Source organism: Ursus americanus, chromosome 20, assembly GCF_024610735.1.
Source record: "Ursus americanus isolate L20-20 chromosome 20, mUrsAme1.1.p, whole genome shotgun sequence".
Classification (NCBI taxonomy): Eukaryota; Metazoa; Chordata; class Mammalia; order Carnivora; family Ursidae; genus Ursus; species Ursus americanus.
Genome location: NC_142146.1, coordinates 45,210,455 through 45,237,496, shown reverse-complemented (window position 1 = coordinate 45,237,496; position 27,042 = coordinate 45,210,455). Strand labels below are relative to the sequence as shown.

General features: G+C 33.3%; 1 protein-coding gene across 3 annotated transcripts in view; it reads right to left on the bottom strand.

Moving 5' to 3' along the window:
• Positions 1 to 802: 802 nt before the first annotated feature.
• Positions 803 to 27,042, bottom strand: part of TSC22D2 (TSC22 domain family member 2) — a 49,498-nt gene continuing 23,258 nt past the window's right edge. For 2 of the 3 annotated variants that reach the window (XM_045812768.2, XM_045812777.2), the window contains 2 exons: positions 3,487 to 3,538; positions 803 to 2,523 (listed from right to left, as the gene is read on the bottom strand). In XM_045812768.2, coding sequence (XP_045668724.1) covers positions 2,263 to 2,523; positions 3,487 to 3,538 — 313 coding nt within the window. In that variant the 3' untranslated portion in view covers positions 803 to 2,262. Of the gene's footprint in view, positions 2,524 to 3,486; positions 3,539 to 22,581; positions 22,741 to 27,042 lie in introns of those variants that run through there. The other variant, XR_006782461.2, reaches the window with a different exon arrangement.

Sequence of the window (27,042 nt, the reverse complement as noted above, 5' to 3'; positions counted from 1 at the left end):
CCATTTAAAATTAACATATCAATCATTTCCTTTGTGATTGCTTTTGTATTTATAGTGTTTTTCTATCCCGAGAACCAAAATTTGTATTTTGAAAATCCCAACCTTTCCTATACTAGTTTTTCTTTGCCTGTATTAAATATCACACTGTTTGTATTTGAGGGCCATACCTGGTGAGCCTTCTGGTTAACATTCCAACATGGAAGTTCCATTTTCTAACTCATCTGTGGATGATTCTACTTAAAATCTCACTCCACATCTGTAGGACTGCTTCTTCAAGCATATGTCATTACTTCCTTAGTTACTTCTAATGTTATTCATTAATATTAAAATTTTGTTTATATTCAATATATCTTCCAGCACAACTGGAATATAAAATATTTCATGATCCCACATACACCCCAATTTTATGCATTTAGTCTGTGGCTAAATCTAATGAAATTTTAAATAAAGAACACTTATTTATCCTCTTTAACAACACGGAGAGCTAACTATTGGTTCTCATTAACTCCTGATTAAGCTAGCTGGCTATAGATACAAAGCATGTTAATTTTCTACAGGCACCTTTCTGAATTCAAGTAAAAGTTTTGGTAGACAAGGATTTTACTTAAATGTCACTGACATAATATGAATCTTGAGTACAAATATTGCTCACCATTCTTGCATTCTTTAAATTATTTTACTTTGAAAATTTAAGAACTATCATTAAGTCATTAATAACATAGATTTTCATTTAAGGAATATCTTGAACCGTGAAAATACAAATCTAATCAAATTAAATTTTGAACACATATAGAGCCAAATATTTCAACAAAACTGCAGTTTAATTTCAGAAAATGTGTTAAAATATATATTTATACATCAATTTCTGACATACACTTAATGTGTTAGTATACACAAAATGATGCTTTCTCTTGAAACTGTATTTATGAAATGTACATTTTAATTTAAATACTCAGTATACACTGCACTTAATCTGCATGTTGCATTTATTAAATACATTAAAATCTGCAATGTAACAAAACGTTTTCTGCATACGAAATTCAAAACACCATTTTAAATGAACAAAAGATGGCTCACTTCATTTTTTTTTTTTTTTTTTTTTTTTACAACTAGTGTATAGTACACTAGCTCAGCTCCACCATACTACCTGTTCGTTCTTTTTTATTTGACATTGTTCACAGACTAGTACATATTACAATAAGAGTGCTGGATAAAAACATGAGGTACGAAAGTGGTTCAAAGATTATAGGTCATGCAGATCATGCTAGACAGCAAAGAAAATTGTGACCAAGAAAACACTAAATAAAAATACATAAAGAATGTGCATTATAAAAAAAACTCCATTACACAGCTTTGCTTCTTTGGTTACAAAGTAGGTTGAACAATTTCACAGCTTTTTATTCCCACCCGAAAAAAGAAAAGTCATACGAAATGTCAAAAAGCAGAGGAATCGTGGCAATTTCTCTATTAGAAAGTAGAAACAAATGAACAAAGTTTTCTTCATCAAAATAGCCCAATTATTTATTATATCACAATAACTGGTGACTACCTGTACAGTTGCACTATGTTCTTCATACTTACACTATACAAAATTTACATTCAAGCTGGGTCTTTACTACTGAAAATAAATACCGAAGGTAAATTGCCATTAGTGTTAGAAATATGCCAGGATTCTTTTGTTCAATTATTGCCTAAACGTTTTATCTATTAAATGCAATCCTGTCTTTCAAATCCTTTACTGATACTTATAATTATTCAAAAAAATTAAAAAAGTTCTGTGACATTGTTCATGTACATTATGAAAATAGCAGCCCTGTAATAAATAAAACACAAATAAATGAAAACTTACGTAGGCAAATGTTACTGATATTGAAAGAAAAGTGGCTCTTTAGATGAACTGTTATTTATAATGTGATAGGAAGGCTCAAGGTAAATCCATGGGTAATAGGAAAAACGGGAGAGCCACCAAAGCTCTTAAAAGACCCCACCTCATGCGCACCAGGTAGAATGCAGACTTTGCTTGCTTTAATAAACCCCACCTATTATTCTCCTTGTGTACTGATGACATAAAACTGGACATCAACAGCGCTGCATGACATCTCAAAAGGGAGGAAAAGCTCCTGTAGAATGATTGTCTAATACTGAAAAGGCCAAACACACAACCGAAGCATGGCTACTTGCTTTCGTATAAAGTGGAAAGAATACCAGTGGCACACAAGGATAGATTGCTTTCAGTTTTTTTCTTAATGAGGCAAGAAAGCTTTATGCTGAGGAGACATTCGGCTGCTGTGGAGGTTGCGCTGGCTGCGGAGGCTGTGCTATCACTGCTTGCTGTTGAGAAGTGCTACCAGGATTGGCCTGTTGGGCTGGGAGTTGGGATAACTGATCATTGTTTGAAAGAGATTTTAACAGTGCATTTTCTCGTTCAAGTAAAGAGTTTCTTTCAACTAATTCTTTTATTTGTTCCTTTAGAACTTCCACTTCTTCTCTTACTGCATACATCAAATGGCTTTTCACCAGATCCTGTGAAAAACAAAATTAGCAATGTCAAAAAGAGTGAAAGAGAAAGATGTTGCTATTTGGTTCTGGCCTATCTGGTGCCTTATTAAACACAAGGCATTTTTATATTAGTTTTCCTGCTCTTGCTTTTAATGTTTCTACTGTATCTTGACTGGCCCTATGGGAGGTAAGGGTGGAAAAAATTCCAGTTTCCAACTAGGCAGCAAGCCCAGGATTTCTTTTCAAAGTTTGGAGTGATTTCCAAAAATACTAGGTTCCTTAAATTGTCAATTATAAGCTTAGAATTAAAAAAAAAAGTTTAAAATCACATGCTTAGAGTTTAGACCAAGAGAACAAAGGATATTAAACTGATATTAAACTAGTTATAGCATTTCTTTAAGAGATAAAGTGACGAACTTTAAAACCTTAAAGAAAAATAGTTTTGAGACTAATGGTCCTTATTTATAGTCCATAGTTTTAATAAGCTTCATCAAAATATTTTATATAGTATGAACAGAACATCTTTAAGGGAACAAAAAAACTGATAGTAATAGCAGAAATCAGAAACAGACTCAACAAGTTCTATTTATTAGAGCTGACTCAAACAGCGTTTATAAAAATGAAGGCTTCCAGCTAAAGTTTTCATTTTAATACTCTTTGTCTATAAACCATTTTTGATGCTGAAATATTTGAAGGCATATATTGCATTCTGATTTTGTATGCCGCTCAAAATGGCCCTGGATTTAACAATGGTAATGCATGAAATGTGAGATGTTCAAATGGGGGGAAATATTAACTCCACTGGTATTTCCAGACTAAAAATTCTCAATGTTCTAGCATCTTCAACTAAATCTGATTATCAAAAAATATACTTTGGTTATCTTGTTTTAAATAAATTAGGTGTCTCTTTTTTTAGAATTGATAAAAACCCACTGCTTCCTACAACCAACAACCTATGAAATGAGAGAACTATAAATTTTTACTTACCATTGCTTGTTCTATTTTGTTGTCAATGGCTACACCACCTCCCCCAGATGCACTGGAAAAAATTAGAATATTTTATTAAATTATTCTAAAAATGTAACCTTTTCAACTCTTAAAATAATTAAAAACATTTGTTTTACTCAAAACCAAAAATAGTAACTTAAAATAGATTAAGTCTATTCTCATAATTTCAGTACTCAAAGCTCTCATTTTGAAAAGGAGGGATCTCAGTAAATAGAAGATTTCTAAAAATCCTTTGTAGTTTCAACATTTCGAATTTCCCCATGACATACATATGCTACTTTAAAAGCAACTCCCAATTCTATTCAGGAGCTCTTAACTCTGTGAACTTTTAAAAAGATACCTTTTGAATGATCAGTACACTCTTCCCATCTTTTAAACTTCTTCATTTACCAATTATATACTCTAACTGACTTTCATGTGGAAATTCCAGTGGTCACTTACTGCATTAAAATTCAGATGATGACCTTCCTTCTATAGATTTTACTTCTGGTTTAAAAATTTCTAGAACCAGCTTCTAAAGGGCATTGGGCAAATGATACTTCCAGGGTTGGTTAACACCAATCTCAACATTCTGGCAAATCTACATATTTTCATTGTAGGTTACTAGCTGGCAAAAATCACCTACAAAGGTATGTGGTTTAGAGCAGTTTTTCCTGGCAATATTTGGAAGTAGTCTAGCTAGTAAGTATATCCCAAATTCAACTATCATCTTAGCCTTTGTATGATAATAACAGAAGGTTCAATAATTGTCCTCTTAAATAGTAAGAATAGTGAATATCTATATCCTTTTCTTGGTATTTTTGTAAGTTTTGAAGAACAGTTATTAGACTTTCTTGTAAAGACAAACCTGAGAATTTTAATCTAATTTATCAATACAAAAGAGGTCTTTAAATAATTTTGATACAAAACTTTGCAAAATACTCTTCATATAAAGTATATCCTATCTAAGAAAATTTAGATGTTAATATATTTGAAGACTATTCTATTTTAGATGATGTGGGCCCTCAGACTGGTATCATACTGAGGTACAGGAATATCCTGTCTTATGTAGTGGTGCCTTTTATACTGTAATCTAAGTAGATCTGGTTATAATCCTAGTTCTGCTACTCACTACCTGTGTGACCATCAGCAAATCAAGTATTTAATTTCCCTAGACCGTTTTCCTCGTGTGTAAAATGAAGGGCTCAATGCCTCAGTGGACTTCCTACTTCTAAATCCTTGAACCAATATGCAGAAGACACAAGCTTGTTTGTCTGAGCATTAGTCACATTAATTATAGCATATGCCTTTACTTCTTGCTCCTGCTATTTCTAAGATGAAAACAGGTTTTACATACATATAATAACTAGAAAGGATATATAGATCGTTAATAAATCTTATATATGTTAGGCTTTAAATGCTTGTAGAGCTGTGCAAAACAAAGTATGGCTATATGTAACTATAAACTATAGAACAACTATATAAACCATAAGGCTTTGGTGTAAAGTTCAGTTCAGACACCATGTGGATATGTTCACCAAATATTGGCTGTAATTTGCAAAAAGGACAGTGCCAGGCATTTAGATTAGAGTTTGTCTGACCATTCTAGATTATAATCTCAATATTTTTTATTTCTATGTCAAAAAGGAAAAAGTGAATTAGTTTTAGTCATTTCTTGATGTAAATACGTTCAATTCTTTGAACACATCTGTTTTAAACAGAACACCTAAAATGTTAACTTTTAACACCAGTTTTATGTATTAATAAGCAAACAAAACAAAAAATAAACCCCTAACCCTTAAAAAGCGTTTATTACTTTTCTTTGGTGATTAAAATAATATTAGTAAGTTTCCAAACCATTCCCTTAGCCTAAGGAACAATAATTAGCATTCCTATTCTCTGCTAATATAATAAACTCTAATCCTGACTCAGAACTCTTTTATAGCAATGAAGGAATAGGTTTGCAAAGTATAAATGGATCATACTGAAGATATGTGTCCCTTAAAAAGTGTTAATAACCCAATTTTGTTAAGCATTTTACTTAAACAGTTAAATCAGTCAGATATAATTACTGTCACTACAGCGATTTCTGGCTATTTTGAAGGCTGTTTTTAAACAATTCTGTATAACCTATAAGCAGTGGTTCTCAAACTTCAGCATGCACCAGTCATCTAGAGGTCTTCTAAAAACAGATGGCTGGGTTTAACCTCAGTTTCTGATTTAGAAGGTCTGGGGAGGGGGGCCCAGGAATTGGCATTTCTAACACGTTTCCAGGTGATCCTGATTCTGTCACCTGACAGACCATACTTGGAGAACCAATGGCTTACAAAGATGAAAGCTATAAGAATTAAAAAAACTTAATTCTATTTTAAAAACTTCTTAACCCAGAATACAGAAGTTTTTACCCTTCATGAGACTTTGACCCCTGCCTTCTATGGTCTCCTTTCTTCTCATACTCCAGCTGGCCTATTGTGTTATTACATTATTGTGTGTCTTACATTAACTATTTACAGTCTGTGAAACAGAGATTCTCTCAGGTTTCCATGGCTTTACAGAACTGCTCCTTCAGCTGCAAATGCTCATGGTTCCAATTCATCTGGCTATCTTTTACTTGTTCCTTAAGATGCTCCAGTGCCACATCTTCTGTAATGCCTTCTGATTTCCTAAAGTAGAACCAGTCATTCCATCTCTCCTGTGGTTCACTAATCTTCACTAACTTTTTATGCTGCATAACCAGGAAAGCAGAATAGCAAATTCCAGCTCCTCCATATATACTCACAGTGTGAATTCTGGAAAATTATTTAACCTTTCTAGACCTCAGGTTTTTCATCTAAAATAAGGGTTATATACCCCAATTCATAAAACTCCTGTGACGATTAAATGAGTTTAAATAAGACTACCACTGTTAACTCTATCAGACTGAGTTCCTTGAGAGAGAGGTTCCTTATCTCTACCTCTGTGAAGAAGTGAACACTGTGCTTGGCACATAAGAGCTCAAAAGCATATTGAAAGCGTCTGAAAGAATCAATATGACAGCAATTAGATTTGAAATAATTACTGGTTTATATTAGAAAGCCATTAGAATATTTTGAGTTTGAAAAAATTCACAGTTCTCAAAGTATGGCATTGGACCAGCAGTATCAGCATTACCTGGGAACTTGTTAGAAATGTAAACATTTGGGTCCACCCCAGGCCTACTGAATTACATACTCTTGAGGTGGGACCCTGGAAATCTATTTTAATAACTCCTCCAGCTGACTGATAGAAATTAAAGACTGAGAAAAGCAATTTATAATAAAGATTTCAATATGGTAGTCTTTTTCTTTTTTAAGATTTTATTTATTTATTTGACAGAGACAGCCAGAGAGAGGGGGAAACACAAGCAGGGGGAGTGGGAGAGGAAGAAGCAGGCTCCTAGCAGAGGAGGCTGATGTGGGGCTCGATCCCAGAACGCTGGGATCACGCTCTGAGCCAAAGGCAGATGCTTAACGACTGCACCACCCAGGCGCCCCATCAATATGGTAGTCTTAAATAAGCAAATAAGAGGGTATTCTATTTCAGGATCCTTGAACATCGTTTAAGAATATTATTTCAATGAAGGTAACAAGTTGTTTTCTATTGTGTTCAAAGTCAACATGGTGGTTTGGGCTTCACACTATTAACGATCAACTGAAGCAGAATGAAAAATTTTCACTTGCTTCCTTGACCTAATGTTAAAGTTTTATGCCTTGTTTTCTTTTTTACTATTGCATTAACTTGATGGTTAACCAGTTTCTGAACTTAAGCTCCTAAGACTTTGTAACTATTCTGGGAAACTATAAGGCAAGGGATAATTTGTAAAAAGAAACATTCTGTTTGATATGGGTCACTCTTTTAGAATAAAAACATACCATGATTAGTATTTACTAGATGAATTAAAAATTGTGGGGATGGAGTAAACGGACAGAAATACAGAACTGTGGGGGGGAAAAGTCAACAAGCATAGATAGCTATTGCATTACCTTTCATATGATGATTTTTTTTTACTAGAATTACAGACTCCCAAAGAACCAATGAGCTTGAATTTAGTGTTCTTTTTTTAAGATATTATTTTTTTTTAAAGCAATCTCTACACCCATCGTAGGGCTTGAACTCACAACCCTGAAATCAAGAGTCACACACACCACTGACGGAGCCAGCCAGGCATCTCTGAATTTAGTGTTTAAATAAAGTAAATTACAATCACATTCACAGGAAAAATAAAACTCAATATATCAAAGGTACAGCAAGATAGCTTGGCTTTCAGTGCTGTTCATTTTAAAATTCATCACAGCGGGCTCCCCACACCATAGTTTTTCTTCCTAGAACTCCTCCTATCTCAATAGTATCACTTGGCAACCTCACTGAGAAGAGGCCAGATATGAACCTCTGGCTTCATAAATTCCCTGCATTTTCATCTTTCTTAAAAAGGCTAACTGTTTCATTCATGCTCTCAGCTCAGGGACTTTGTACAAAACATCTCCAGTCTTTTCTCTCTAAAAATGAAAATCCATGAAGGTGAGGATAGGCTAACTTGATTTCACTTAAAAACAAACAAACAAACAAACAAACAAACCTCTTCATAAGAAATCAATTTTTTTTAATCTTCATTAATGTGGACAGAGACATCATGGCTACTTGTTTAAAATAAAAACAGAGCAAATTTCTTCTCTTACACTTTGACTACTTTGTTCTCTCCTCAACACAAATGCTAATTAACAAAGCAACAAGGTAGAGGAAAAGAACACTTAAATGACTGCCCACTTTTACAGGTACACACTACTTTAGTGAGTCCTTACTGCAAGCTTGAGAAACAATCTCATCTTACAGCTGAGGAAACTGAAGCGAAGTAACTTACTCAGACACAATGCTAGAGACAGAATTGAAACCTAGACTTAATGTCAAAACACCTGCTTCTTCTACCTTGCCAGTAAGACTGTGTGAAAGCAATAAGGAACTATCTGTAACAACTTAAGAGAAATGCAGACTTATGTATATTATGAAGACTGCTTTAATTGTGTACCAAATATCATTTGTGAAACCATAAGCATGGATCAAAAACTAAATTATGTGCATAATATGCCATTTATTTTATCTAGCACATTCCTAGAAGAAGTTGAGCTCTGAGAACAAGGGAGGTAACTTCTTGGAAAAGGCTCTGTGATCTTTAGACAGGTATAGTTTACCTATTTGCTAAGAACTAAAATGTTCTTTTGGTAAGAAAGCTGAAGATAATTTACAATTATATGTATCTATATGCAGAATATTTAAAAAATTACCTTCTTTTCCTAAAAGACCCTTCTAATTTTCTGTGTTGAGTCACAATCACAATTAAAAATCCACTACAGGAATTCCCCCAATTGTAAAATCAAATCTTTTATAATAAGAACTTCTTTGATTGAGCTGGCAAATCTGATATACTTATTTGTTCAAGCCCCCTTACCGAAGCAAGGTAAAAATGATTCTTCATAAACTCACAAGTAGAAGCTACAATCTTTCCAAAAAAAGAAGCTACAATTTTTCTTAGAGGCCAGTCTTCAGGAATCACATACTGTTTCTAGTAAATAATGTACAACCTTCATTACCCCCTCCCCTGCCAAAAAATTCTATGGATTAATTCTAACCTGGGTAACATTTGGCCTCTTTTCTTTATAAAGATTTACTTATTAATTTTAAAGAGAACGGGGGGTGGTGGTGGTGGTGGTGGTAAGGGGGGGGGAGAGAGAATCTCAAGTAGACTCCATGCCCAGTGCAGAGCCCAACAATGGGGCTTGATCCCACAACCCTGAAATCATGACCTGAGCCGAAATCAAGAGTTGGATGCTCAACCAACTGAGCGTCCCAGGCACCCCTACATTTGGCCTTTTTCCTAAGAAATACATATTTTGTTTTTTAGAAAGAAACTATTAAGTCACTGATGGCAAAAAAATAAATTTAATGAATGTACAGCTCAGCAGGCCGATAAAAGTTAAACAGAAAAAAATACATCACTCTTCTGTAAGAGGAATTTTAAAAATATTTACAGCTTGACATTTAAGAGCAAATAACAGTTCTCCTTCTAAAAGAGGCAGAAGAGATACAATTCAGGTAAACTTATTCTATGGCCAAATGCAAACTTCTGTGTTTAGCTTGTAATAAAACTATCAAAGTTAACAACAAACTAAGAACTAAAACAATTTTTATGTATTCTAATTACTGATCATAAGTTCTCTATGTAAAAACAAAAAATCTGTTTAATTTCATGATTAAATTAACAAAGAGCCCCATGAAAAATTTTAATAACGTGATTTTTGTGAATGATAAACTCTATTACTCGTGATAAGCAAGCAGGTAAATGGCTACTCACAAAACTGTTACTATTTTCTCAAGTAACCAGTCTTACAATGGTGGAAAAAAAAAAAAAGCTGTTAACCAAGAAACAATTAAAAACCCAGTTAAATATTTACATAAAGATTGGTATTTGTTTTTAGCATCTACAGAAACCAATTATGTCCTTAGCATATTTTACATTCATCTAATTAATTTAAGCTAAAACTCCTGGCCAGAAATGAATATTTAAAGAGTAAAAAAGGATACATGCGGTGGATTATACCAATGTAAATTTCCTGGTTTTGGACCTTTCCCTACAGCCATGTAAGATGTTACCACTGCAGGAAGGGCTAGGGGATAGGACACACAGGACTGGGTGAGGACTCCCTATACTTTTTTTTTTTTTTTTGGCAACTTCTTATGAATCAATAATTATTTCAAAATAAAAGTTAAAAAGGACACTTGCATGCGGTAAAAAATAAATTCAGAGTACACATAAAAAGGTATACAATTAGTACAAAGTCCCTCTCCTACCTCAGACCCCTTTTGTCCAGAGTCAACCATATCATCTGTATTAATGGTCTTTTAAAAAGTCCACTTAGGAAGAGTTTCTGTAATACTTTGGAGAAGCTTAACTAGATGCCTCAAAATATAGAAAAATAAAAAACTCCTTCAATAATTTCACTAAAACATAAAGTACTTCTAGAAATCTACTAAGACTAGAACCCCAATTAGAAAAATGGGTAGATTTCACTTGGATAATCTGTAAGACATGAAAAAAACCCAGGATCTCATTCATAATAAAAATACAGATTAAAACTATAATGTAATACCATTTCCCTAAACAGACTGACAAACATACTAAAATTTAATACACTGTTAGTAAGGCTGTGGGAAATGGGCCTTCTCACATAGTGCTGATTTAAACTGTATACTGGTGTAACTTACACAGAGCAATTTGGTTATATCACAGTTTTACACACACATACATTCTCTCTCACTCTTATTTATTACTCTTTGAGTCAGCAATCCTACATGTGGGAATTTATCCTATACGTCTACATACATGGGAAATAATATATTTACAATGCTACCACTCAGTATAGCACTGTTTAAAACAGCAAGATTTCTAATAATCAACAGGGACCTGATAATAAACCATGGTATAGCCATTTATTCAACTGAATACTATCCATTTATAAAAGACCCCACACAAAGATGCTTTTCTGGGTACTGAGATGGGAAAAATGCACCCTGGAGATCTTTAAAAGTAAAGGTGCAGATGTATGTATATTATCACTGTGTGAGGGTGACAGAGATATAGATACAGTATTTGCTTGCATATGCATAAAGAAACTGGAAGAATACACACCTACAAACTAAGAAAGTGATTGTCTGGGAAGGCAGGCAGATGGGGGACAGAGATAGAATACTTTCATTGCACTTTGGAGAATACTGAAAAACAAAAACAAAAACAAAAACAAAAAACCAACCACATTCCAAGCCTCACAAGAGTTACTACCCTGTACAGTGTGAACTCAAGACATGAACAAATGGCAGAAAGGAAAAAGAAAAGAAAGGAGGGAAGAGGAGCCAACAACTCCATTTTCCTTAGGAACTACTTCATTCTAGAAGATCAGTACCTCGTTTAACATTCAAAATAACAATATAAGTGATATTTGTGAATTTATTTCTTTGGCTTTGGGTGAATTATAATCACTTAAAAATATCATGTAAATAATGTTTATAATTCCTAATATAGCTATTTCTGTTCAAAATGATTCTGGTAAGAAAAAAATAAAAGTCTGTGATAAACATCTTTGATATAATAGGCTACATAACTATACAATAAAAATGTTACATTAAAAATGCACTCCAGAGAAGGTATAGATAAGATTGATATTAACATTACCTTCTTTTTCTAGATCTCTTTACATTTCCAAGTGAGAATATCTTGAGAGAGTTATTTTAGTATTAGGCAGTAAAATTCTGATAGTTTTTTCCTCATAGAGTCACTCTAAGGAAACAATTTAAAAACTAGCCAAACTAAAATTCTTTTTATTAAAACACTCAAGATGGAAGATATAAAAATTTAGTCTTGAAAAACTGTGGAGAATAACACAAAAGTGAAATATGCACAGCAATTTTACCATTACAATCCAAATATTCCAAATAAACTAAAAAAGTTTAATACTATTTCAAGTTACATATTTAAATGTAAAAAAAATCATATCTACTTGAAGACAGATGAGTCTATGCACTAGCTAGTTATTTTTTATTAGACTAACATTAGGCAAGGTTTGACAGGATGAAAAAGTTATTTTCTTCCTTTGAGTCAGGACTGAAATAAGAAAGGGTGTGAGAAAGGGGTAGGAGGAAAGTGGCATTTTCCCGAATGTTGGAGTGCTTACATTTAGAGCAGGCTCTCCTGAAAAAGACTGCATTGTACTACTTACACAGCAGCAATAGGTTATTTGATGATAGCATAATTCATTACTGAGTGAAGTGAAGGATGTGTATCAAGGGGCTTAAGCCCAAATTAAAAATTTGAAATACAGTCCTTATTACTTTAAATTACTTCCTGGGGACTGGGAAAACAGTGTATGACTGACATTACCTAGACTGAGATGTACACTAACAGCACCTAAGAGTAAAAAAGGGGAGAGAGATTAGAAAGGATTTCAAATGTTGCCAACTGATGTTGTAGCTCAGAATACCTTACAAAAATAATGTAACTATACCGAAAGAGAATAAAGTGGATGTAATCCTATATATTCATTCTAGATATTCTAAAACCCTTCTTTTAGTCTTCTGGAATAGAAGCCGATGGTTAACCAACTTCTAAATAATATTAACAATATTATTTAGTTAGAATTAACAATTAAAATATATCTTAAATCTAGCAAAAGGTTTATGTTTTTCAGTACTGGCTTAAAGGACCATCTTTCATAGAAAGATAGAAAATTTAAATAGAAAAACTCAATAAAAATTCTTAATATGAATGAGGACATTAAAAACACAGAAGAGTTCAAATTACCTCGGCTGTGTTAAGAAAAGGATAAAGATTAACAAAAGGCCTTCCAGGGAAGGGACTAAGTTTAACAGTCATTTTGTAGTAAAGATCAATTCTCCTTTAAAAGGTTAGTAATAGCATTCCTTCCTTTTGACTATGAAGAAATAATAGCACTTTCATCACCTAAAGAAATTTTCATGGTGTAAGTATGTGAAAATGAACAAAACTGGAGAAAGAACATGATAGAAAAGAACATCAAGGGAAATCAAAACAAAAACTTAATACTCTTAAGATTTGCATTTCATTTCAGACACCAAAAACAAGCATTGAATTAACTTCACCCAGGCAGTGGGCCTATCATAAGAACAACCTTTTTATATAGCTAAATCCACCTAACATATCTCTTTTTTTAAATCCACCTAGCATTTCTAAAAGTAATTCAGAATTCTTCAGCAATGACATAAAAATTGGTCAAAGGGAAAAAAATCAGAACTAGCTTACTAATTTATTTCTAATGCCAACGTTTACATTATTCCCTCCCATTCCAAATGCCTGCTCAACTTTTAAACTGGATACCCTAAACTCCTTGAGACTCTGCGTAATTTATTCTCACTCTCTTCGCTCATACTGTTTCTCATTCTCTAAATATTTCTGTGGAAATTCTACCATTCTTTCATAGGTTTCAGCTCAAATATTTTCTTTTCTGTAAAGGCTAGTTTTCCTACCCTTCCAGTAGAATAGTAAGTCATGCCCCACACTACCCTTATAGCTCTAATCACGTATCTATCATAGGCTGTGTTTTAATAGCTGCATCTATCTCCTACCAGACAAAACTCTACGTGCTACACAAAATCTACCATGGGGCCAGCAGCCACCTACTAAAGAATGCTATAGAAGCCTGGATTCACAAATTGTATAGCTGGAATTTGAGTCCTAAATATATCACTTAATACCTTTGCCTCTGGGGCCTCTTCTCCAGCTATAACATAAGTTAGCTGTACTAGATCATCTCCAAAGCCATTTCCCACGCCTAATGGCAAAACTGACTTTTCCCAAAGCAGTCCTTGGTATCTAATGGACATGGGTAATGCTAGCATTTTAACTAAACTCGAAACAAGTAACTGGGGAAATAGTACTTAATCTCATTCCTCATTTTTAGTCAAATTAAACTTACCATATCTTCTTGCTGCCTAATATCTAATTCATACATCTAGGTAATCCAAATTCCTCTGGAGGCCATAGGGCAGACACCCTGAACAAACTTTGCCTCTAATTTCCTATATAGCCAAATCTCAGTAACATTTATCTTTCTATGACACTTCTTATAAAAAATGATAAATTCTCATCTGTCTCCTCTGCACAATGCTCAACGTTCAATGAACACTGGTTGGAAGAACATAGGTTAGATGATGTCCATCAGTGAGAAGACCACTGGATATGGAATTAACAAATACATGTTGCAGCTTGGCCTCACCTCAGATTTGCTGTGCCCTGAGGCAAGTTACTCTTGCTGGGCTTTTTTCCTTCATCAGTTTTAAAGACTTTTATGGAACTTAGTGTGACCCTTGAATGTGGGCTTTTTTTGGGCATGTATGTGTGGTGGGAATGGAGGTTGGTGAGGAGGAAAGATAGTAACATTCAATATGGGTCTTAAAAAAAAAAAAAGAATTACCTAAGCAAGCAAGGAGTATTAGGACACTGCACAATGCTTGGTCACAGGCATTAAGCAAGGAAAAATGAAATAGTTTTTACAACTGAAGCAGAGAATCTATGAGAGATCAGACGGATGATAAAGGAAAAGGGACTCACCTGTAACAAAGAAAATACCAAGGATGGCTGGAGTTTTTTTTAGCTTGGAGTAATGACAAGTGGAGAGATGGTTTATGTGTCACAGGAAGGTGGCTAGATTTTAGGGGGTAGGGGGTAAGGAATGAGTAGAAGAGGAACCTAAGAATAAAGGTGAAAAAAATGAGAAATTTAAGTTTTTCTTGGGACTGCTGAATTTTGAGACATCTGGGATATAGATTCTAGTGGAGAAATATAGAAAGAAGGTTGCTGGAAATAGGTATCTAGAACTCAAGAGTAATCTCTGCCCTAGAAGTCTAGATTTGAGAGCTGTTGGAATGCAGTAGGTAAAGCAAAACTGTGAGAGATGAGCTTGCTTAAATAGGAAGAAGACAAATGGGGCCAAAGCAATGGAGAACACTAACACATGAAGAGTTAATGAAAGATGGGCTCAGGAAGAAACTACCCTTCTTGGGAAAGCTAATTATTTCTTTCACGGAATGGCCTCACATTTGCCTCTTCTATCTCCAGCATTCTGTATACTTTTTTTTTTCAACTAAACAGTTCTTGAAAAAATCCTTTCAATCCCATTTCCACAATGGGGCCTAACCAAATGAGTGAAAATGAGACAATCCCCTTAAATACCAAATGCCAAATACCAGTGCAGAGCACAGAAACAATTTTGTTCATCTAAAGCTTACCTTTTCACTTATGCCCAATTCTTAAAGGTACAGAGATGTTATTCATAATAACTTTATAGAAAAAAGCGTAAGTAGTTGTATGGACAACATATTTGACAAAGTAAAATTATATCAGGCTAGCCCTTAGGATTATCTGACCAAAACCTAGCTTCTGTTCCTAGGTGATTAACTAGTCTTTGTTATCTTATGTCTCTTCCTAATCTGTCTCCAAAGTCCAGGGATAGTAATAAATAAAAAGGAAGATTACCAAGGAACTGTTTCAAAAGAGGGTGGACTCTTGATTTCCGCTCATGTCATTATCTCAGGGTCATGAGATTGAGCCTGGAGCCCATGCTGGGCGTGGAATCTGCTTAAGATTCTCTCTCTCCCTGTCCTCCCTCTCCCTCCAGCTCACACTATCTTAAACCAAAACAAAACAAAACAAAAAAGCATAAGCTTCAGAATTAGACAAGCTTGTTTTAAATTCCAACTCCACTACTTACTAGTGGGATGATCATAGCAAGCTAACATACTAAAACCAGTTTCATTGTCTGTAAAATGGGATCATAGTTGTACCTACTCTAAAGGATTGCTGTGACGATTATGAGATTTTTGATAATAATAAACACTAAAAACAAATAATTAGTTCCTTTTATTGTTTGGATCAATTTGGACTGACACCGCATATGTAAGGCTTGCTATCCCAATGTATCTCAGATTGCAAATGAAGCAGTGATGTACAAATAAAAATCAATTATAATTAGTATTAAGAAACAGTCTTTGTATTTACACCTCAACCAAAGAATGAAATAATCCTAGTTATGCCTTAAATTTACTTGATTCCTTTGTATTAAATTAGTCAAATGTTAAGGCAGTCACGAAATATATGCTCCAAAAATTGTTTGACTTGAGATTTAAACTTACATCAATATTTATTAAGCACAGCATTCCTGTGGATTGAACATTAATGATTATTTAGAATAAAAAGTCTTAATTTACTGTGGAAAAATTTTCCAAAGTCCACTGATATATTACTGAATTTATTTCAACATAAAAATAAAAAAAAAAAAGTGTTTAAATATCTCCCAAGCCTTCCTTTAGTGTTATATGAAATTTCAACAATTAAATATTACTAAAAACAAATCAAGAGTGGGACAAGTACTGCTTTGGTTCTACACTACACATTATTCTAGTTGAGAATCACTGCTTTAGAATTACTTAATTCAAAAAGAGATTCTGGTATAGACAATGAAGGAAAGTATAATGTAGCACTACCATAAAAGCTAAAGGGTTATAAAAAGGTTTTTTCACTGAAGCAGAACTATACTCAAATAGGTAGATTTTCACAGTTGTAAAGTTTTTAACAGCTAACTTTTTCTCATTTCATTGTAGATCCAAGTCCTCAAATTCTTCTAGGTAATAACAATACTGTAACATAGATATAGTAAATGACAGAACTTTGCAATCATTTGTACACCTCAATGTGTATAAAATCATTTATGATGAATTCCAGTCTAACGTGACCTGAAATTTGATAAATCACTTAGATTCTGGAGCTAAGACTGCCACCTGAAATGGAATGCTTCACCTACACTCTCTTTGCTCTCTTCCTTTCTTGATTCTTCCATAAATGTTTTTGTTGTCTCTATTTAATGTTCTTCACCCTGAGTTAAACCACAAAGGGAGGAACTGTGTTCATCCAGAGGGTCTACTAATTATAACACTTTGCATAAAATTGATATTAAACATTTAATTGAAGAAAAAGATAGAATAAAATAGTATTTAATATGTTATCTAATTATATTTTGTAAGTTAGCATAAGCACATAAGCTTATGTTATGTGGGGCTAATCATGCCAGGAGAAAGAACTAAGAAATTATCCAGCTATTTAACTATTAGAAACTAATGAAAAGGGCAGGTAAAATGGGCAAGCCTCCTGAGAAATTTTTTCTCCTTGACAAAGACAGTTTAAATAAAAAGCCAATAAACCTTTTCCTGTGATATTCCTTGCATCTGGTTGTTACTCACTGAAGAGGAAGAAAGTGTAATAGTTTCTACACAACTGTCAACTGAAGTAAGTAAATAGAAAAACGGTTTAAGTTTGAGGAATAGAATGGCTAGAGTTCCATAGACTTTCAGGTTACTTTTGACAAAATTACACCAGTGAAACTTAGCAGATTCATATACAGATCATGGTAAAGACAAAACTCATAGAAGACCTTGTGGAAAATAAAGTGGACTTTAAAAACTCTTATCTTTTGGATAAAAACCTTGACTAAGATCTTTTTACATTAGAATCATGGATTTAGGGAAAATAATTTTGTGAACCCAGTGAAAGGCTTAATTATATAATCATACATAATTTATCTGTGGGTTCTCTCAATTGCCTGATATCATTCTCCATAGACGATGAGAATCGAATCCAAAGAAAAGAAGTGAAAAAACCCAACAGCTATCTTGAAGGTGGAAAGAGGAGGCCAAAGTCTTACTAGTGTAGTTAGGTTAGATAAAGAAGACAATTCATATGGCCATGCCTTTAAGCATGTCTCATAGACAAGTGAAAGTTCTAAGTGAACTAGATCTAGGAATCTGAAGAAATCCAGATGTACAGTACTTTATTCTTTTTACACATTGCTGGATCACAGCAGTATACAGGAGTCCTGTGAAATCCTTGCATCACCACTAGAGTCAATACTTATGGTGGAAAAAACATCCTTGTGATCTCTAAGATATTAAGCAACGTCTCCTTATCCATTTTTGAAAAAGAACTTTAGAACTACATTTATATTAACACCAATGACTTTTGGCCATGAACTGTAACCCATATTCTTGATTATGGCTGCTATGAAACCACTGAACTAGAGAATGTTCTCAGTTGAACGTTGACAGAATATGCAAAGCAGCTTATATTTTTACATGAACCTAATCTCCTTCCTAATGCTTTCAGTGATGGCAATCATCTGATTTTTCTGCTCCACTTTTAGATTCTCTGTTGTACAGAAAGAATTTATAAAAGGTTTAAACATACAATGTAAAAAAAAAAAAAAAAAAGCAGCACAGGATGCCAAGATAAACATCACTGGAGGTGTTCAAAGGCTAGACAACAACTGAGAAGCTATGTTTTAGACATGAGACAAATATGAGACAAACAGTTGGAATAAATGACTACTAAATTCCCTTCCAACTCAGATTTATAATTCGAGACTCAGAAAATAAACTCATAGGTGATTATCAAATAAAAAGGCTTTGGCTCTGGAGTCACACCCAGGTTTGAATCCCAACTCTATCACTTTTATAATATAACTTGACACAACTTACTTATCCTCTCCAAACACTAATAATAAGACCAGACAAGAGTATTCAGTGAGATAATGCATTAGTGTCTGGCACATATTAAACATTTAACTTATTAATGATATAATCTGTATTAGTAAGGCATAGTGGTCAAAATCTAAATATCATGAAATATACAGGGAACACTAACTTAGGAGTGAGGTGATATGGTTTCTACATTTGATTCTTGTCTCTTAACTGTATAGATAATTTCTAACATTCTTTCCAGTTACTAAATTTTATGATGCCACATTCTAGGGGGATTTTAATGTATTTAAACATTTATCAGATGCTCATTATGTGGACACATCATTGAATAAACCATACACTAGAATTTATGAGTATACAGTTGAGTGTAGGAGATAGGTAAGTTAGAGGTGTGATAAATGCTAAGATAAGGCAAGACTTTAGAGGGTGCTTTGGGGAAATATAATCAAGATCAAGGGTCAGAAAAGAATGTTTAGTAAAGGAAGTGCCACAGTTGGGTGGAGAATCTAAAAGGACAGACACACATAAAATGTTCTAAGTAAAAGGAACAGCACATACAGTTAGCCATGTTAGAAAACTCAAATAACGAAGACCAGTTAGAAGGTTTTGCATTTCCATGTAAGAAAGGATTGTGCCCTGAATAGTGATGAAAGAGATGGATAGGCTTAAGAAAAACTCACAGTAGACATGGCAGTACTTTGAAATTAACTGGCTATGGGAGATAAGAGAAGTTTGAATGTCAAGGAGAGATGCCTAGGTAACAAGTTTGAGCATCTAAAGCATATAGATTTTTGGCTTCCTACAGCATACAGATGACACTTAGAACCATCTACATGTTCTAGCATGATGAAGAATGTGAGAAGAGGATCTCAACAGCATCCTGAGGACACCAGTAATACTTAAAAGAACAAACAGAAAGGAAAAGACTGCCAGGCGACTGGGAAGAAATGAGAGGTAGAATGAAAAACTGGAAGGGATGGTGTTCTAGATATCAAAATTATCAGTCCAAAATTTAAAACCTATGACATGTCAGTCATAGTACAAATCAGAAAAATATTTGAAACACTGGAAACCATTTAAAAACTATTTAACTGTGATTGCAATTGTTAATATCCATGCATATGTACTCAAAGTCTGGAAGGGAATATACAAACACTGAAGACAGTCACTGTGTTAAAAACTTGGATTAGGTGTAATTGTTTATTCTATTTCCCAAACATTCCAAAGTTTTAGTTTTGAAAAGGCAAATATGTTACTAATAAAGAAGCTGGGGTACAAATGTCTTTTCTAAAAAAAAAAGACTTTTAAGATAGTATTTTCATGTTCTGATGACCTATCATGTTGTTGTACACTTTAAACCATGGTCTTGAAGAAATTAAGTTTATGCTTAATAAGGCAGACTATTTCAACTAAACTGAGAGAGAGTAAACAAATTCTTAAAGTTTTACTTGTTTTTGTTTTAAGCAGCACTATTACTGTGGATTTAACTTTAAGTCCTATTTAGACACAGGAACTTTATTATAAACACTTAAAAATTAGAAAAGATTTTACACAAAGCAAGTACTCAATTAAAAAAATCTATGTAACTAAAATATAAATTTTGTTGCATACATTTTTTAAAAGTAAACATAGAAAACGTATCTTTATAGAATTATTCACAATTAAGGGCAATGGGAAACTGACATAACACTTACTAGGAGGTTTTACATGTGATTCATTCCCCTACTCCAATAAACATCTGCAGCTCAAAGCAGATTTTTAAATTGCTTCCCCCGAATGTCTGCTATCTATAAATCTTAAATATTAAGGGGTGAATTCCTTAATGGTTACACTTGGCACAATACTATTCTAGTAAGTACTAAAACTTTCCTAACACATATATATTTGCTTATAATCACAGCATTAAATTTCAGTAGAAGGTGTTTTCCAATGTAATAAATACTTCATTTTAAATTATAAGAAATTCACCAAATTTATTTTTTTGACAGGTGCTTTAAAAGATGGTTTTATAATAAAGGATGACCCATTGCTACTTAAGTTCAAAGGAAATCAAATTTATATATTCACATCTTCACTCAATATAAAATTCTCCCTTATCCTGTAAGTTCCCCAGGGTTACTCTCGCATACCAGCATACAACTGAGAGCCATGGTTCCAGTTAGAAAGCTAGATCTGAATCCCAGCTCCACCACTAAATGGCATTGTGACCTGAGCAAGTTATCTAATCTCTCTAAGCTTTCAATTTCCTTCTCTGTAAACTGAGGGTACTGATAATATCTATATAATACAGCTGTTGTGAAAATTAAATAACATGCCCAAATACATAGCATAGTGTGTGACACACAGTAACCACTAGGTAGCAAAAATAAGACTACTCTGTGGAGAAATCCAATCAACATTTGAGCACAGAGACTGACAGTATGAAATTACTAAACTAAAAGTGGGTAAGTTCTCATCTGTTCCATCAGTCTAATAATCATTTATAATAAACTAGCCTTGGATAAAATTCTAAGAGTTACAGAATCAGTGTACTCATTAAAAATTTCTTTCCTATGTCATATAATTGGGTATATAACAAGGCTTATCTCTTGTTAATACATTACATCTTGTATCTCTTAGATACATTCATTAGCAATGTTATTCAACTGCTTTTGAAAATCTGACAAATGCTCTGAAACTTTCACCAAAAACTGAACATACATTATGTTCCATCCAGTATTTCACAGAGTTCATGATCCCCTTTGAGGGATCATGAGGCCGAATGACTACTAAAGATGGATATCCTACACTAAAGAAATTAGAAATTATTCCCCTAATTCCCAAGTTATGTAGAGTTATTATAGCAACTGAAAAAAATAAAAAGTTTATAGGATCCAGGACAATTGTTATTAGTTTGTTGTATTTCCTTCCAAACTACTAACGATTGCAATTACTGTTTTACAAAATTTAAGTTTATAGAATATGATCAAAGTCATGGAATACCATATCAGAAACAATTAGAATATCATTCAAAAGACAGGACGTGTATGTGTTTAAGGGAGGGACTGACTAACCCGGAGGGTTAAGGATAAAGTTAGAAATAGATATGGTAGCCTATTTGATAATTTCAAATAATTTTTGATACACTTACAGGATAGGTACACCATACTTTAATGAAAATATTAATTCTACAACTGTATGACCTAGACATATAACTTAACCTAAGTTCTTTTTTTTTATCTGCAAAACATGATCATCTTCAGATTGAAGATTAAGATCTCACCCTAGTCCAAACTAACTGTATTATTCGAAGAGTCCCCTACAAAATACAGCTGTGTAAAACAAAGCAAAATAAGAAGCTATATAAAACAAGTTTTAAAATTTTTGTTTTCCAAGCAGAATACAATGCTGAAAGGAAACGTTTTATTTTCAGGACATACAAAAAAAAGTCTATTATTGACTTCTAGTATATGATTTTCATTTGATATTGGTTCTCAAGGTAAGAATTGAGAAAATTTTCCTGGCTTTATTTTTACAGACATCTAGAAGAAAAATAAAATCCCAAAAGCAAAGTAATTTAAACTATATTTTATGAAGAAAATGGATGCAAGGGTTTTTTTTTTTAAATAAAAGATTAACATATTAGTTCTCAAGTATCTCCTGTGATATAACTAGAAAGTATTTGGGGCTCTTAACTACACTGTAAGCATCTATAGCCGATGCCATAGCAATATTTAAATAATGTTTATGTAACACAGGATGTCTCTATTTTTTAAACTGATTGTTTATTAAACACCACTGCAAAGATATGGCCTTCAGCCTCATGAAATTTTGAAAGGATTACATACTCCCAAGTATTTAAAATTCCAAGTTTGAACTTATATTTAATACTATACTCAGTTATACAATGTGCTCATTTTGTTCATAAATATTCATCTCAATACAATAACATCAGGTATAATACATAAAATCTAATCCATTAAGTCTTACCAATTTATGACCTGATGAGACACTCTTGTGGACAACATTCAGTCCTTAGAAGCTAGAATAACCCTCCAACCATGTGAGGGCATCACAACTTTTAAACTTTCGGCTTTCGATCATTATTATGTCACATTCCTCCTCCGATGCTGAATTCTAAAAAAAATTCTAGCAAAGAGTTTAAGTAAATAAGTGTTTTAATCAAATAGCCTTTAAAAATCTTTTATAGCAAAGTTTTATGTTTTACCATGATTACACAACTGATATTTTGTACTTAAGTATTTTTTTAATGTAAAATAATTTCATATTTAATCTGGATACTTCAAACTGTAAATGTCAACATGGACTTTCAGGCCATCAGGAATACTTGTTAGTAAAGACTCAAGGAGAAATGGAACCAATTAAAGGTTTAAGATCATGATCCAGAAATTATGATTTAACACCATAACATGCTACAGACAGTTCTGTAGTCCTATAGAATGGCACTTGAGTCTATTATCTGGTTCACATCCATATGAATTTCTAGACTTCTAACACAGGTGGATGGATCAGTAAAAATCCATACTGATCATTTAAATGCTCAAGACAGCATTCAATTTTTATACCTAAATCCTAGTCTGTCTCTACCACCCCCCAATTTTAAAATTAGACAACATGATGAAAAGAATAAAATTTTATTATGCATTTTATATAACAGACATAACAATGTATCCTGTTCAGAAGTGGTCCTACAGCTTATTTGTGTACGGGCAAAGAACAAAATTAGGGGTAGGAATATTTAATAATGGTAAAAATTACTTCATTAAGAATAATCTTACATTTATTAAATTTTTACAAGAAAGCTTTCAATTGGGCATCTACTTTAGTTGTTGATGGGTAATATTAGTAACATTTTCTGTGCAGTATAAATACTCATTTCTATTTTTAATTGTCAATAATCCACAGAAAAGGCAACCCACATATTTATGGGCATATCTTTGCCTGAATTAACCCCCTAAATAAAATGGCATAATGGGGCAAGGGGAGGAAAGGAAGCCATTACTGAGGAAGATCAATAAATGCAAAGCTATAGAAAACTCAAAGACAGCATTGTAAGGAAACTCTGTAGCCATCTCCAGAAATATAAGACTGGAAATACAGGGGGTTGGAATTATGCTAGTTAATGGAATTTTTCTATTACACATGGTCTTTAAAAGTCTCCCACACAATCTCAATGAGGATTTTTTCCGACTTACAAATGTAATCTTTCCAAATGTAATCTCACAACACATTTGACTTCAATAAAATCATACAACTTTACTATCTTTTGTCAAAGCACAGCCTTATAATGTAATCACCTGGTGAAGGTAAAAACCCATACTGATGAGGATAAGTAGTCGTTTAAAGTTGTGGTCATTTCATCAACATATTACCAAAACATTTTTAGCAAGTTTTTATGCAACTCTTGTCTCCTATCAACCAAAATACTACCATATTTAAAAAAATTATTTGGATTATTTACTCGTTCATGGGCCAAGTCCCATGAGAAGATACAAAACCCAGCCATATGTAGCAGTGTATATGCTTCCTGAAATATATGTATCTGTAATGCTGGTAATTTGACTTGTCTGTGCAGGCTTTGATGAACTGGCCATCTGAAGGGCAGACTACCTGACCCTCTGTTAAAGGGCCTGTCAACAATAAGCACTGTTACGACAAATGCCTGGAAAGCCTCTGGAATACAGAATTAAAACCAGTCACATAAAGCAAATTTAGTTATTTTCCTATGAACTTTACAGAGAAAATTTTTAAAGGGTGTGTGCATTATACAAATACATGGTAAATTTAGGACTTAAGAGCTGTACTACATTTAAAAATACAAAACTTCCATTATCAGATTTTTCTCCATCATGCATTTTCAAAATTAGTTGCTGCCAAGTATAGGGGTTACCTTTGAAGGGTTTCAATAACTAAATTCGAACATGTAGGAAATCTTTATTAAAAATTTGAAATAAAAGTGGGTAACTGAAGTGTTTGTAGATGAACACAGGATTAATTAGATATTCTTAAAATTTTAATTTAAAATTAGAATTCTCCCCAAAATGAATATTTAGAAACTTATTCTAATATATCAATCATAATCTCCAATCTCTGGCAAGATTGCCATCAAAAACAAATCCTGAACATTTCCCATATTATCATTCCATTCTTTAATTTGTGAGGAGGAAAAATCCTACTTGAGAATGAGCTACTAAAGTCGTATGGTATAGTCCAGCAAAAACTAGGCTTAAGTTTACCATTATTTAGCTAATTTTATGGCAAATTTATACTGATAGAACAAAGAGCACAGGGGCAAAAAACGTGGATGATCTGCAATTTCCAGGTCACCTGAAAACTGATATGGGAAATCAAACAAACCTACAAGAGTTCCTAAAGGAACCTGCTATTTGAATGAATGTGCTTAGCTTTGTTTGACACAAACTTCAAGTGTAAACCACCTTTCAAAAAGTTCAGTACACTGTTTTGAAGAATCTTAGACTTGATAAATCAATGCTTGCTTCCCTAAATGTCAGAAATGCTTATTTTTTTAAAAGGAGAAAAAGGAGAAATGGGGAAACCCTGTATGCTCCCAATAAATTACGTATAGTCTTTCCATAGATTACATATTGGGGAAATGAGGCTAGGAATATCAAAGATAAGCTTACGGAAAAAAAAATTAGTCCAAACGTATCTACTAGAATAAGAACACTGAAAAGACAATGTGTTCTAAGAAATTCACATATAAAAAGACATACACAATTATGGATGAGCCAAGATACAATTTAAGATGATTAGCTATGTTAAAAACTAAGTATGAGAAATATAATAAAAGGTGTTTAGCATGTTATGCATCATATCAAATGTGCCTATCAGTGGAAGAAATGCAAAATATATGGCTTAAAAAATTTCATTTATACAGCTTTGGAAAATACCCCTAACAAGACAGGTTATTGATATTTTAATAGATCATGTTCATTCACAAATGATTTTAATCCTTATTCTTTCAAAAGGAGTGGAAACAGCATATAGAGTATTAAAAGAAATAGAAATCGAGGGTTGGGACAGAAGACAAAAATGGAAAAAACAGAGTAGGTGGAAGCCAGTTACTATTACTCAAATACATATGTGGTAAGGACTGACAGGCTTTCTTAATAGAAAGCTGGATATCTGACTGAACTTTTACTAAGAACAGCTAACATTAAGAAATATAACTACTCTTAAAGACAGCGTCACATACTATGCTTTTAAGAGTTATTATCTCCTTTATTGAAACAAAGCATGTATGACCATTCCAGTAGCATCACATACTATGCTTTTAAGAATTATTATTTCCTGGGGCGCCTGGGTGGCTCAGTCGTTAAGCGTCTGCCTTTGGCTCAGGGCGTGATCCCAGAGTCCTGGGATCGAGCCCCACATCAGGCTCATCCACTGGGAGCCTGCTTCTTCCTCTCCCACTCCCCCTGCCTGTGTTCCCTCTCTCGCTGGCTGTCTCTGTCAAATAAATAAATAAAATCTTTAAAAAAAAAAATATTATCTCCTTTATTGAAACAAAGCACGTATGACTTTTCCAGATACATTTAGCAACGTTTTCTGCACTAACTTAGCAATATCTAAAACAGAAACAGATGCTGCAAATAAACTTTCTGAAGATCAATAGTTAATAGTCACTGTGAACAGAAGGAGTGGGATTAGTCACACAATACAGCTCTTTTCCCTCGTTACCCTTCAAATAGTGTGTAGACCTAAGGAAAGAATCCATTCTTTATCTTAACATACCACCAGGTAGATAAGTAGTAAGATACATTTTTGGTTTCCAAGACACAAGTTACATGCAACACTATTTCTGGGCCAAATACCACAATTAAAAACTGAAGAAAAAAAAAATACAAGGAGCACCTTCCAAACCTTTGTTATTTACAACCAAGACCTTTAAACTTTGGAAACAAGTAGGAAACAAAATGGCATAAAAATGCTATTTCTTAAAGATATATATCAATGAATACATGTATTCTAAATTACTACCACCTGTTTAAATTTATTTCTGTCAAATATGAAAATGTTTTAGACGTAGTTAACCAAAACCTAAACGGAGAAGCTAATTTTGGGTAAGCTAATGCATTTAAATGCTTTATATCATGATCACAAAAATCTAATATATATCTTGATTTGAGTGATTTAGAATATTAGTACAAGTGCACACATGCACACACACAGAGAATGCCAACTAGAATATAGTCAGTCATTTCTCATCTACGTTCCAACCCGAATTAATGAAACAAAAAAATAAAATAATTCTAAATATTTCTTTCTTCCCAAAAGGTTGCCAAACTATCTGCAGGTTTAAATACACTCAAAGAAGTGTGAGTTTAAATTTTTTAATTGTTGAAGACTGGAAGGAAAATAAAACAAAACAGATGTTATGTTTGTTCTGGTTCAACAACTTCAGGCTAT